This window comes from Jaculus jaculus, chromosome 3 (genome assembly GCF_020740685.1).
Source record: "Jaculus jaculus isolate mJacJac1 chromosome 3, mJacJac1.mat.Y.cur, whole genome shotgun sequence".
NCBI lineage: Eukaryota > Metazoa > Chordata > Mammalia > Rodentia > Dipodidae > Jaculus > Jaculus jaculus.
This window is the reverse complement of record NC_059104.1, coordinates 176,561,203-176,574,893: the sequence shown is the minus strand read 5'-3', so window position 1 is coordinate 176,574,893 and position 13,691 is coordinate 176,561,203. Positions and strand designations below refer to the sequence as shown.

Below are 13,691 nucleotides of genomic sequence, written 5' to 3'. Positions count from 1 at the left end.
AACAGGAAGCTTAGCAGAGGCCAAGGGAGAAGAGTTAGCCTCTGTTGGCTCTTCTCTAGGGGGAACCAGAAGCAGCTCTATCTACATTTCAGTGGTAGTGACTCTGCTGGATATAGTGACCAAACTGATCAAACTCTGTGCTTAAAATGGAAAAATATATTTAAGTTATGTTTAAATAAACTTGAAAAGAAAAATCACCCAATAAATTTGAGTCCAGGAAAAGAAAACAACAGTTGCCAGCCTCTCCCTAGCCGTGTTTGTAAATCCAGTCCAGGGAGTACTTGGGCGCTGGCCGCCTGCTCTCTGGCAGCAGGCAGGAGAGGGCTCCAGAAGACCCCAGGTCAGGATGTCGGCTTTGACACTTTCCATGCTATTTCAGACAGGTCTCTCCACTAACCCAGTTGTGACTGAGACTCCCAGATTCAAACCTTAGTAAGCTTGGTTTTTCCAGAAGATAACTCAGTCTCTTGCTCTGAAGAGACTATGACAACATAGTGTGGGAAAGGACTCTGGAGTCTAACTGGGTTTGTCAGTTGTTGCTCCCCAATCCTTTCCTGCTGCTCCTCCCAGTGTGGCTTCTTTGCTGTCACTGATGCCCCACTTCCTTCGGCCCTTTCACATTTTTTCTGAGTTGCTTTGGCCTCTTACTGCGCTCCCCTCCCATTCTTTCTTCGGGGGTTGGGGAGGATATGGAGGTAAAAGTTCCAGCCAGGCAAGGTGGCACATGCCTATGATCCCAGAACTCTGAAGGCAGAGAGGCAAGAAAATTAAACAAGTTTGAGGGCAGCCTAAGATTCATACTAATGTTAGAAAACTCGGGAAGTGAAATGAGTGAGAAGACTCTTCAACAACAGAGACAGGCTTTATTCTGGGAAGCCTGACAGGGGCTCTGGCCAGGCAGTCAGAAGTCACTGCCCTTACAGACCAAGGGGCGCTTGTGGGGAGGGAGGTGGGGGCATTGGAATTCTTCGGTTGCTGGGTAGTTTGCCTTGCTCAGGGCTTGGGTCACTTCAGAGAATTGAAAATCAGACAGGTGGTTTGGGTCATTCCAGGAAAGTGATCACTGGGAGGAGTGGTCTGGGTCACTCTTAGGAAACAAGCATTACAAAGAAATGGCAGAGTACATCTGTCTCAAAAAAAATCCTTTTAATGGTATGGGGAGTGAGATTTCGGAGGAATGAGCTTGTATAGCTAAAATTAGTTTAAGATAAATACACTACTAAATTTTTTATGCTTCTGTGTTTAACTTGCAGAATTCTGCATAGGTAAAATTAGTGTCAATAAAAAACTATTCATAATAAATGTATAAGACATTCTTTGTTCACAAATGGAACTACCAAATTGTGTCTCATATATATAAGACCTTTCTTGAAATATTTTAATTTTTTTTGTTGGAGTTGTGTAGAAGGGGGAGGAGTCTGAAGTACTGAGAAAGAACATGTATTCTGAGTCCCTTATGTGATATAAATAAAACAGTTTTTAACATAGACTAAAGTGAGATCTATATCACATTCCTGTTATCTTTGCAATACATTATAGCAGATGCTAAAACTAAAGAATATTAAATTACCTAAAGCAGCTTGACATAAAAGCTTAATTTCAGTGCTGAAGAGATGGCTCCATGGTTAAGGATGCTTGCTTGCAAAGCTTGATGGCCTGGGCTTGATTCCCCAGTACTCAAGTAAAGCCAGATACACAGTGATACGTGCATCTGGAATTTATTTACAGTGCCAAGAAATATGTCTCTCTCTCTCTCTCTCTCTCTGTCTCTCTGTCTCTCTTTCTCCCTCCCTCCTCTCTCTGTCTCTTCCTCTCTCCCTCCCTGCTTCCCTCTCTTTTTGCAAACAAATAGATAAAATAGTTTTAAAAAGCCTAATTGCATATATCCATATTTTTTAAAAGTTAAGATTCAGATGTTCTATATAAACCACTGGGCTCAAATGAAAAGGGTTTCTTTGTGCCTGCAAATAAATAAATGATTTTTTTTAAAGTTTTAACTGAAATCTGATTTCTTTAAACTTGCCTGAACTCTCTTTTGACCTAGTACATATTAACCTGAGTGTAGACAAGTCATGACAAAGGGAACATGTGGACTTAATTGTAGTACATTAGGGGTGTTTGTCCCTGATCAGTATCAGCTTTAGTGAAGCAAATTATTTTGTGTTGAAGAGGAACTGTTTATCATTCAAAAACAGAGGACTCTAAGGAGTCTATGGTTAACAAATAGTGCTTCTGACTCTTGCTGACTTAATTATAAGATAGTATTTCATCATCTCCTACATCCTGGTTTCAGGCATTTAAAAATGCCTTCTTTGAATATCTTTCAAGTGAACACTAGTACTCTACATGACTCTGACTTCTGCCAAATAGTCAGAGTGAGTGCTGTCCTCAATTTCTCAGGGACACAAAACAGAGCCAGACCCAACACCATTACAAAAATAAGTTCCAAATTGCACGGCAGCAAGTGAAACCTCCCTGGGTGGAATGTGTTCCCTGCTTATTTAACCGTTTATAACATGCTGAATGCCACAAGGCAACCTGTGGATGTGTGCCTAGACGTGTCCACTAGTACTAATAAAGCTACAGAGAAAACAGATGAAGCCCTGATCTTAAATTAGAAATGTCTCATCATATAAAAAGCTATTGTTTATGCCAGTATATCCAGGTGTCAGATGAATTGTAAGCGCTAGCTCACTGTTTCATAATAGCATCTGGCCTAACTGAAAGGATGTCATTACAGGATACTTCCTTTTCTTGAAATAGCCAAGCCAAATCTTTCAAAATATAAAAATAATTTTTCCCTAGGATTTATTTTCAAGATATAATACCATGGGAAAATATCTATAGTATGAATGAAAATATGAAGGATAAGAAATTATCCTTTTTATTTCAGCATTGTAGTAAAACTTGGAGAATATCCTAGAACTTTTTTATTGCATCCTATTGAAGAAATCTTTGCCTTCAAAGGTTATTCACATTGTACATTGGCTCACTCTGGCCTGGTTTGGTGATGAGATTCTCCTCACAGTTACTGTATGCCAACACTATACAAGATTCTGTTCCATCCAAATGCAAAAGCTATTTTGCACTTTGAGGACAAGCACTTTCCTGAGCTCATGAGTGAGCAGCTGAGCTGTTCCACAGTCATCAGTTCCTCTAAAAGGTTCATGTTGGCAAAGTAGCTGCAGCTGATGGGTGATGACAGATTCAGGCCTTCTAGCATTTACCTTCATCCCTACTTAACTGAAAGCTGGAAAATTTGACATAATCCAGACTGTTTTAAAACAAAGCAATTTTCAAATATTTTAATATCTAAGCCCGTATAATATGGATGTTTATCTTTTTATTGACAACCTCCATACACATAGACAATATAACATGATCATAACCCTCTCCTAGTGCCCTCTTGAGCCCCTCCCAAATCCCTTCTCCACTCAGTCCCTTCTTTCCAACTTAAGATGAATTCTTAAATACTTTTTTAAAATAAATATTTGTGTGTTTGCAAGGAAAGGAAGAATAGGTGCACCAGGGCCTCTAGCCACTGCAAACAAACTCCAGATGCATGGGGCACTTTATACATCTGGCTTTACATGGGCACTGGGGAATCGAACCTGGATCCTTTGGCTTTGCTGAACATTTTGTGGACTGGGTCAGTAGAAAGAACTCTGAACCTTTCTTCCCCCAGACACAGCAAACCTGTGACTGGCCTGTGGCTACTGAAGGTTTATTCCAAGGCTTGTTGAAGCGGCTTGTCCTTGGAACCCATCCCATCTGCGCACACTGCAGATTTCTCCTCCCCTGGAGTCTCAGATGGTAGGAACCAGGCTCCAGCCTCGGCTGGCCTGTCCCCCTCACCGTCTGAGTCATCTGCTCTCCATCATGTGGGCACTGGCACCCTGAGGTGGTGCTCCTGATTCCAAACCAGGAGCTTGTACTAGAAAGATTTATATGGCATTAAAGGACAGGTCAGGCAGGAAACTTGAGGTCTGAACACTGTTTAGGAAAGGAAGTGCTGGAGTGTGGCTCAATGTCAGAGTGCCCACCTAGCATGTGCAGGACTCTCGGCTCAGTCCCCAGCACCACCAAAACTAAAGAAGCAGAACACCAAGAGAACTGCTTGGAGTAGAAAGTCAAACCCAGGGCCACCACTGGAGTGCGCATCAACAGAAGCAGGCATTGGAATTAGAATTGTATGTGGGACGTGGTTGACAGTGGGGTAGAGATTTCTTTTGTTTCCCATTGCGGGAATGGAAAATAAGTATCAGTAATTCTAGTAACTATTTAGATAAACTTACTTTCATGCCCAGTGATAATGCCACAGAATCATAGCATTGAACCACAGTGTGTCAGAACGACTTTGGTTTTATTTAATTATAAACTAATGAGCTGTTCATATGCCATAGTCACAAGCCACCCATGGGATCAAATTCTTCCATTTTCACTATTGAGAAATCTCTTAGCTACACAAATGCTTACAGTTCCACAGCCCTGGAGGACACTGCCTCTCCACCCAGCTCTTGAGAGCGTGGCAGGGCAGCAGCCCCGAGTGCAGGCCCTTCGCTCCTAACACACCTGCTGCGTGACTTCACATTGCAGTGTAAGCTAAGCTGCCAGGAGAAAATGCGGGGGAGAGGGGGTCCTGGAGAGGAGACAGCACTTCACTCGTCACAGACAGCTAAGTTTCTGACCAGACAAGAAAGCTAGATGCCCAGCTCAAGACTTAAAATGCCCATGGTCTTAGCATATGACACACATGGCCAGATTAAACATGGAGAGGAAGCTGGTTTATTAGACAGGCTGCCCGTAGTGGTCACTTGCAACAGCTTTTAAGCAAACACAGATTGGAACTTATCTCAGCCAACAGATTCTATAACTGGCCATGAGAGGCCATTTGAGCAGTGTAAGAGTGAGATTGCCACAGAGACTGGGGAGTGTCACAAGGTCAGCCTGCCCTCTGCCAATATAAAATGGCTCCACAGAGTCTGCATAGAGCTTGTCTAAAGCCTAGTGCAAGTGATGTGGTAACTGCCAAGCTCAGTGCTGCCTCCTTCTTCCCTTCTTTACCCTGTGTTCAGTAACCCTGATGGTCATTGACTGACACAAAAAGAAGGTAAATGCTGCGTGTAGTGTCTCAACACGTGGGAAGCTGAGACAGGAGGATTTCCCACCAGGTCAAGACCAGCCTGTGTTACAGTGAATTCCAGGGCAGGCTGGGCTACAGTGTGAGATGTAGTCTCAAAACACTGAGAAAAAAACATACTAACATTAAAAGGCATATGCTCTTCCCCCTTCCCTTGGCATTTGGAGGAATCTTTTTTTTATTTTTAGGCAGAGTCTCATGTAGCCCAGGCTGGCCTTGAACTCACAGTGTAGCCAAGGAAAACCTTACTTTTGATCCTCCTATGCTGAGATCACTTTATGTATAGCCCCAACCCTCCTCATCTCCAGTGCTGTGCCCTGGCTTCATTCAGGATGTTATTCTCTCAGTCATTAGCTCTTTCTCTAAAATCTCTTGGGCTGGAGAGATGGCTAGCCATTAAGGGGCTTGCCTGCAAAACCTAAAAACCTGCCAGGCATGGTGGTGCACGCCCTTAAATCCCAGCACTTGGGAGGCTGAGGTAGGAGGATTGCCGTGAGTTCAAGGCCATCCTGAAACCCTACCTCAGGGGAAAAAAAAAAAAAAAAAAAACCTAAAAACTAAAAACCCAGGTTCAATTCCCCAGTATCCACGTTAGCTAGATACACATAGTGGTACATGCGTGTGGAGTTCATTTGCAGTGGCTAAAGGCCCTGGCACACTTATTCTCTCTCAAATAAATATATATTAAGAATAATAAAAAATAAAATGTGTTCTCGCTGGGTGTGGTGGCACATGCCTTTAATCCCAGCACTCAGGAGGCAGAGGTAGGAGGATCACCATGAGTTCAAAGCCACCCTGAGACTACAGAGTAAATTCCAGATCAGCCTAGAGTGAGACCCTATCTCAAAAAAAAAGAAAGAAAAAAATGTGTTCTCTCCCTATTGGCTGCTTCTTGATTATGTTCGGGTTTACCCACATCTTTTGTCCTTAAAAACATCTCTTGCCGGTGTGGTGGTGCACTCCTTTAATCCCAGCACTCAGGAGGTAGAGGTAGGAAGATCATGTGAGTTCGAGGCCACCCTGAGACTACATAGAGAATTCCAAGTCAGCCTAGCTAAAGTGAGACCCTACCTCAAAAAACCAAAAAAAAAAAAAAATCATCTCTTGCTGTCCCCGTAAGGCCCCTGTCCAACTGCTGTAAGTAGGGTATGTGTGTGTGTATTTCACACTATTACACCACAAATCCTGAGCAGTAAGCGTCATAATTCATATCTGTCAAGTTCCTCCTATAGTATAATGCAGTGAGTAGGGATCAGAACATAAAGCATAACAAAGCAGTATTCAAATTTGGGCTCAGTCGTTACTATGGACCTTGCTAACCCTGAGCCCCTCACATGTAAAGTGAAGTAATGACTCCTGTGCAGCGGTATTGTAGAAATTCATTAAGACGGTGCTCCTAACCCTGACTCAACAACAGACGCTCAGAAAGCTGGTCCCTTCCCATCTCTGCCACTCGTGGTGAAGGTTCGGGTATGTGTTGGATGAGTGAGCAAATGACCTACGTGTTTCAGGTCAGCACGTACTGGCTTTTGTTCCTTGTTCTGTTTGAGTCTTATGCTTCTCTTTGCTCATGTATTTCAGATTCACAACCAGTATCCAACTGAGTTTGAATTTAATCTCTATTACCTGAAGTTTTTGGCCTTCCATTATGTGTCTAATCGTTTTAAAACATTTCTCCTGGATTCAGACTATGAAAGATTAGAACATGGTATGTATTTATATGCCCAGTTCCATCTTTTTTGTTGGCTTTTCATGTTGTTAATGAAAGGTCCAGTGGTGTAACTGCCCTTAAGTAAGACAAGCTCAGAGTAAGCTGTTTCTCTCTGTGTGTATAGTGTATGCATGTGGTGTGCAGATGTGTATACTCCATACACACACAGAGGCTGGAGGAGATCATCATGTGTCCTCCTCTATTGCTCTTCTGCTTTATTTCCTTGAGCCAGAGTCTCTCAACTTGGAGCTGATGTTTTCAGTCAGAAAGGCTGACCAGCGAGTACAAGTGATTTCTGTCTCCTCTCATCCCCAGGAATGGTCACAGGCATGTGTAGGCGCAAGTCCAGCTTTTTGATACAGTGCTGGGATACAGTGCTTTTGCCCATTGAGCATCCTGCTCCATCAAACTGTTTTTTTTTTTAATTTGTTTGTTATTTATTTTGACAAAGAGAGGGAAAGTGGCAGAGATAGAAGGCTAGGGAGAGAGAAGGGGAGAGAATAGGCATGGCAGGGCCTCCAGCCACTGCAAACAAACTCCAGACGCATGTGCCACTTGTGCATCTGGCTTACATGGGTCCCAGGGAATAGAACCTGAGTCTTTTGGCTTTGCAGGCAAATGTCTTAACCACTAAGTGGGTTTTTTTAAGTTTTTTTTTTTTTTTTTACATATGTATATATTGCTATGAGACAGTACCTGAATCCTATAAGGAAAGCTTACTGTTCCTGGTTCCAGTCACCAGGTTTCACGAGAATAGAAGGGAGAGCCATATTTGCACCTTCTCTTCTGGTTTCAGCTCATCTCTGTCTAAAAGTGCCCTGAGCCTGTTGCATGCAGGCTGAATGCTGTATAGTCCATGTCGCCTCCCAAGTGGAGACATAAGTGAGTCCACACCAACCCTACAGCAGACTCAACTTTGAACTCTTAAAATGACCAATATCTGATGCCATCCTCCGAGACTCCGGTGTACTTGGTCTGAAGTGAGACATGGGCACTAGGGTTATTCTAGGGCGAGCATGTGCATGCCATGGTGGCACGTGGAGGTCAGGGGAAATTAGCGCGTCAGTCCTTGCCTTTCCACCTTGCTGAGGCGGTCTCACAGAAACCAGGTATGGTGCTAGTTCCAGAACTCAGGAGGCTGAGTCAGGAAGATCAGAAGTTCAAGATCATCCTCAGCTACATAGCAAGCTGAGGCCACCTTAGGATACATGAAACCCTGTTCTGCCCCCCCAGAAAAAACAGACATAAGAAGAGTCAAGAAACTTTGAAAGGCTGTCCATGGTGGCGCACACCTTTAATCACAGCACTCAGGAAGCAAAGGTAGGAGGATTGCTATGAGTACAAGGCCATCCTGAGACTACAGAGTGAGTTCTAGGTCATCCTGGACTAGAGAACCTCTACCTTGAAATCCCTCCCCCCAAAATAAAGGAGATACTTTATTTTTTATTTTTTGGGGGGTGGTGTTTGGTTTGTCAGGGTAGGGTGTCACTGTAGCTCAGGCTGACCTGGAATTCACTATGTAGTCTCAGGGTAGCCTCAAACTCATGGCAGTCCTTCTACCTTTGCCTCCCAATTTCTGGAATTAAAAACATGCACCACCACGCCTGGCCCCAAAATATTTTTTTAAGTCACCCAAGTATACAGAACATTCTATCACCCAGAATTTCCATAACTATCATTTGTGGTAAATACAAACTACTAACCAAGAAAATGCTTTCAATTGCTTCATAGTAAACAGACAAGCTTTTTTAAGCAGCATAAGATTATATTTTAACTGAATCCATTTTCTCTGGAAAAAAAATGTGTAGCCAGTACCCTGGCACGGCGCTCTGTGGCTGTAGACTGAGATACGGGATGTGGAGTGAGGTGCCTTACATAATGTCCACTGGCTGCCTGGAAACCTCGCCTGCATCTTTCTTCCACTGTGCAGAGTTTCCATCGAGCTGTGAAGCTTGTTCCTATCTTCAGTGGGCAGTTATCCCCTAAGGTTTCTGCACCATGACGCTGCCTTTAAAGCCATAGGAAGCATTTTACTTTTTCCTAATATACATTTTATATATAGAAAAAAAATGTTACTTAACTTGTTTTGTTTGGTATTTTTGAATTCACAGGAACCTTATTTGATGATAAAGGAGACAAGCAGGCCAAGAAAGGCGTCTGTATCTGGGAGTGCATTGATAGGGTGCACAAGCGGAGTCCTGTTTTCTTCAATTATTTGTATTCTCCAGTGGAGATAGAGGTAGAAGAGAGACATTTGTGTCTCATTTTCTGAATATTTTGTGTTAAAGTTTTCCTTAGTTTTAGCATATATGGGGTGGTTTGATTTTTTAGTAAACATTTCATACCAAAAACCTTTAAATGTTTGAGGCATATTAGAAATGTAGACTGTTCATTTGCCACAAAAATTAGGAGCTGGCCCCTAAAACTTAGAAGGGATAACCAAAAAAATCAAAGCAGCTAGAATGAAACCCTACCTTGACAAATAAATAAATATATAGAAAGAGATGGCTACCCAAGTAAGGATGTGGGTGCAGAAAAGGAGATAGGTGTGGCCATCAAAGAGCAGGAGGAGGGACCCTGTGGTGACAAAGGTCTGGATCATGACTACAGCAATGTCATGGCTAGTTCCACAAGATGACTATCACTGGGGGAAACTACGTCTGCTAAACGGCAGTCAAAAGTAGGCCCACTAGAGCCAAGCTGGCTGATCAGAGCCTGTAGTTCCAGATAATCTGGAAGCTGAGGTAGGAGGATGACTTGAGCCCAGGTTTAGTTCAAGGCCAGTCTGAGAAATATACTGAGACTGTGTCTAAAAATAAATAAACACATTTATGAAGGCTAAGGAGATGGCTCAGCGGTTAAAAACATTTGCTTACAAAGCTGATGGCCTAGGTATGATTCCCCAGTACCCATGTAAAGCCAGATATACAAAGTGGCACATACATCTAGAGTTCATCTGCACTGGAAAGGGCCCTACCGTGCCCTCCCCCATCTCATGTGTGCTCTGCCTGCAAACAAATAAATAAATACTTTAAAAATAAAAAAAAATCAAAGCAGCAACTTTACCTGGAACAAAGAGTAAATGAAACTTGGAATCTCAACTAGTAGCATAATCTGAGAAACCTGAAATACTTGAGTGCACTTAACCTAAGGGAAGCAGGTATATTTGGAAGCCAGTACAAGAAGGATAGCCTGTCTTAGGGGTCACCATGCTCAGGTGTGTGTATCTGTGTGACCTAGAAGTGGAACAAGCAGGTTGGTAATGCAATTCTTAGGGATGTATTTAGGGGATGATAAGGCCCCTGCCCTGGCACATACATTCATAACCTTCTTATTAAACTCTTGTTAATAAAAAAGAAAAGACAGTGATTGTGATGGAGAGGTAATATGATGGAGAATGGAATTTCAAAGGGGAAAGTGGGGGGGGAGGGAGGGAGTTAACATGGGATTTTTTTTATAATCATGGAAAATGTTAATAAAAATTAAAAAAAAAAAAAAAAGGAGGGCTCATCCATAAATGGTTCTCTCCTCATCTAACCATGCTCTGGGTACCTCACACTTCCTGGGCAGAACTTGAGCCATTCTCCAGGAAACTTGCCCAAGTCGATCCTCAGTGCTGGTACATGAAACCCAAGACTTGAACGGGCAGAGAGTAAACAGAGTTTGGCCTCATGGGCTGGATCTACACAAATACCCATGCAAGGCCAGGTGAGAGGAGGGTGTTGAGCCAAGGACTGTGAGCTGACGCCAGCTCCCCCAGTAGCCACCACTTCCCAGTATGGAACTCTGAGAAATCCAAGAATCCCTTTTTTGAACCTGACCTTCCAAATCATTAGGAGACTAAACTTGTTAAGCTAGGAAGACAATGGTTTTTTTTTTTATTTTGTTTATTTTTATTTATTTATTTGAGAGCAACAGACAGAGGGAGAAAGAGGCAGAGAGAGAATGGGCACACCAGGGCTTCCAGCCACTGAAAGCAAACTCCAGATGCGTGTACCCCCTTGTTCATCTGGCTAATGTGGTTCCTGGGGAATCGAGCCTCAAACTGGGGTCCTTAGGCTTCACAGACAAGCACTTAACCACTAAGCCATCTCTCCAGCCCAAGACATTGTTTTTTATTCAATACTTTATCTTGATGTATAACTTTTTTAAAACTTTAAAATAACCACTTGTTTAATAACATATAAATATCTTGGTAAGAATGAACCAATATAAACCAACAGACTCTAAAAGTTCTTAGGTTAATTATAATAACACTGTTACTGGTTTTTAAAGGTACTTTCTGAATTCAGCAAGCCACTCAGCTCCAACTGCTCCATCCACAGCTCAGTGATCACAGCGGAGCATAGCATGATGTCTATTACACTCAGTTGCTATGTATAACTTTTTTAAAATAAATACTTTATTACTTAATTACAAGCAGAGAGAGAGAGATTGAGAATGGCACACCAGAGCCTCTTGCCATTGCAAACAAATTCCAGATGCAAGTACCACTTTGTGCATCTGACTTAACATGGATATTGGGGAATTGAACCCAGGCAGACAAGAGCCTTTAACTGCTGAGCAATCCCTCCAGCCCTGAAGTGTAGCTTTTAATTATGTAAATGAAGCCGAGCGTAGTGGCGCACGCCTTTAATCCCAGCATTCAGGAGGCAGAGGTAGGAGGATCACCATGAGTTTGAGGCCACCCTGAGGCTCCATAGTGAAGCCTGGGCTAGAGTGAGACCCTACCTCAAAAAACCAAAAAAAAAAATTATTTAAATGAATTCATACACTTGCCCCAGACCCTGATTAAGGGCTGGACTGTCAGGAGCTCCGGGTACTTTGGGGTCAAGATGGAACTACAGCAGAGTTTTCTTTAAACAGGCTCTGAAGCCCAATGTCAATGTCTCCAGCCTCAAGAAGTGGGATTACTACATAGAGGAGACCCTGTCCACAGGGCCTTCATATGACTGGATAATGCTGAGCCACAAACACTTCCCCTCTGAAGAGTCTGAACTGACTGGAGGAGCGGGGTCCCAGAGCCAGCGGAGAACAGTGTGGCCATGCTATGACGATGTCGGCTGCTCTCAGCCCGATGCGCTCACCAGCCTTTTCCGAGTAAGTCAGCCATGTGTGGCCACATACCTACAGGCGCCATAGAGCCCAAGAGCTCCGGCGCCCTTAGGAACCAGGCTAAGCTAACACTGGCCTACAGACGTGAACATAACTCCTTACTCTGCCTGGGTTGTGGTATAACTAGCACTTCTAGAGTCCGAGGAAATCAGACTGGCTCCTCCATGTCAGTGAGCACCAGGCTTACTATTATCAAAAGAGTCAATGTGATGATTGTCCAGTATTACAAGGAAGAAGTGGAGCAATTAGCTCATTCCAGCTGCTTCCCAGCGGTCTTCACTGCCTAAGCAGCCTGAGTCAAGCCTGGGCTATGGCTTTTGTGGGTGCTTTACTTCCTCTGGTCAGAAGTGTGGGTAGCTGATGATCTGATTGGGTGGTTGCCAACCACCTTCTGCAAGGAATAGTCTGGAATGAAGCCATCCTGGCAGTAGCCTCTCCCCCAAAGAGCAGCTCCAACCCTGATGCAGGCCAGTTCCTGAGGAGTAGTCCTCTCTGGTTTTCTGGCTGGGAAGAACACACTGCTATGATGGCTGGTCCCAGAGCCCTGTCAAAAGGGAAATCCGCCTCCTTGGGCATCTCCTAGTTCATTCTTTCCACATCTGGTTTGAGTCACCAAAGTTGAGGGGCTCCCCTGTCAAGGACAAGACTTCTCAGCTACCTCAGCCATTAAGGTTGGGACTCGGGCCCATGGTCGGCCTTTTGCTTTGGTCATCAAATTTCCTGTGAGCTGCCCAAGGATGAAGGTGTTTGGGATACAAACTGCATTTCTTACTATTTAAGCCAGTCTGTCCCAGACAGCTGATAATGAATCCTAATAATCCTCAAATCCAGCTGGTCTCTGGCCATGCTGCTTAGCTGGGTCTAGTACAGAGGAAGTGTGTGGCTCTGGGCACATCCTGGCCTTCTGTGAAATATCTGTCAGAATACTCTCTTTCATTTCTTTCCAGGAAATTGAAAAATTAGAGCAAAAATTAAACCAAACCCCTGAGAAGTGGCACCAACTATGGGAAAAGGTAACCATGGACCTTAAGGAAGATCCAAGAACAGACCATGTGAGTTGGTGATGCCCCCTGGGGAACTATCTCTAGCTTTTTTTTTTTTTTTTTTTAAAGGGAGCTTGGTGAGATTTCTTGAGAATTCTTTTTTTTTTTAATTTTTTTTAAATTTATTTATTTATTTGAGAGCGACAGACACAGAGAGAAAGACAGATAGAGGGAGAGAGAGAGAATGGGCGCGCCAGGGCCTCCAGCCTCTGCAAACGAACTCCAGACGCGTGCGCCCCCTTGTGCATCTGGCTAACGTGGGACCTGGGGAACCGAGCCTCGAACCGGGGTCCTTAGGCTTCACAGGCAAGCGCTTAACCGCTAAACCATCTCTCCAGCCCTATCTCTAGCTTTTGAGGGTGCTTGTCACATGGGGCCTGCTGCCATAGGGAAAGGGCCCCGCTGGGTTTGTAGCAGAGAGAATAGTAGAAAGAGAGGGTGGTCCTTCCTCATGCCCTTAGGGTCCAGGCCAGAAAGTTCCAAATGACCAAATACTTCCCGGGTGTCTCACTTACCACAGTGATATAATACTTGTTTCAGGGCACTGTGCCGAGGGAGATTACTGGGTTCTTTTCTTCTCAGTGCCTCTGTGGTTTCAGCTGATCTCCCACATTAGGAGAAGGGGAATGTCAAGTCCATGTTTGCCCCAGAAAAATAAGTAGAGAGAGAAAATAAAAGTATT

At 43.7% G+C, this 13,691-nt stretch overlaps 1 protein-coding gene across 4 annotated transcripts in view; it reads left to right on the top strand.

Annotated features, from left to right (window-relative positions):
* Nucleotides 1–13,691, top strand: part of Sbf2 (SET binding factor 2) — a 386,553-nt gene that overhangs the window by 365,998 nt on the left and 6,864 nt on the right. For all 4 annotated transcript variants that reach the window (XM_045146272.1, XM_045146275.1, XM_045146274.1 and 1 more), the window contains 4 exons: nucleotides 6,722–6,848; nucleotides 8,963–9,090; nucleotides 11,718–11,951; nucleotides 12,914–13,018. In XM_045146272.1, the coding sequence (XP_045002207.1) occupies nucleotides 6,722–6,848; nucleotides 8,963–9,090; nucleotides 11,718–11,951; nucleotides 12,914–13,018 (594 nt within the window). The remainder of the gene's footprint in view (nucleotides 1–6,721; nucleotides 6,849–8,962; nucleotides 9,091–11,717; nucleotides 11,952–12,913; nucleotides 13,019–13,691) is intronic.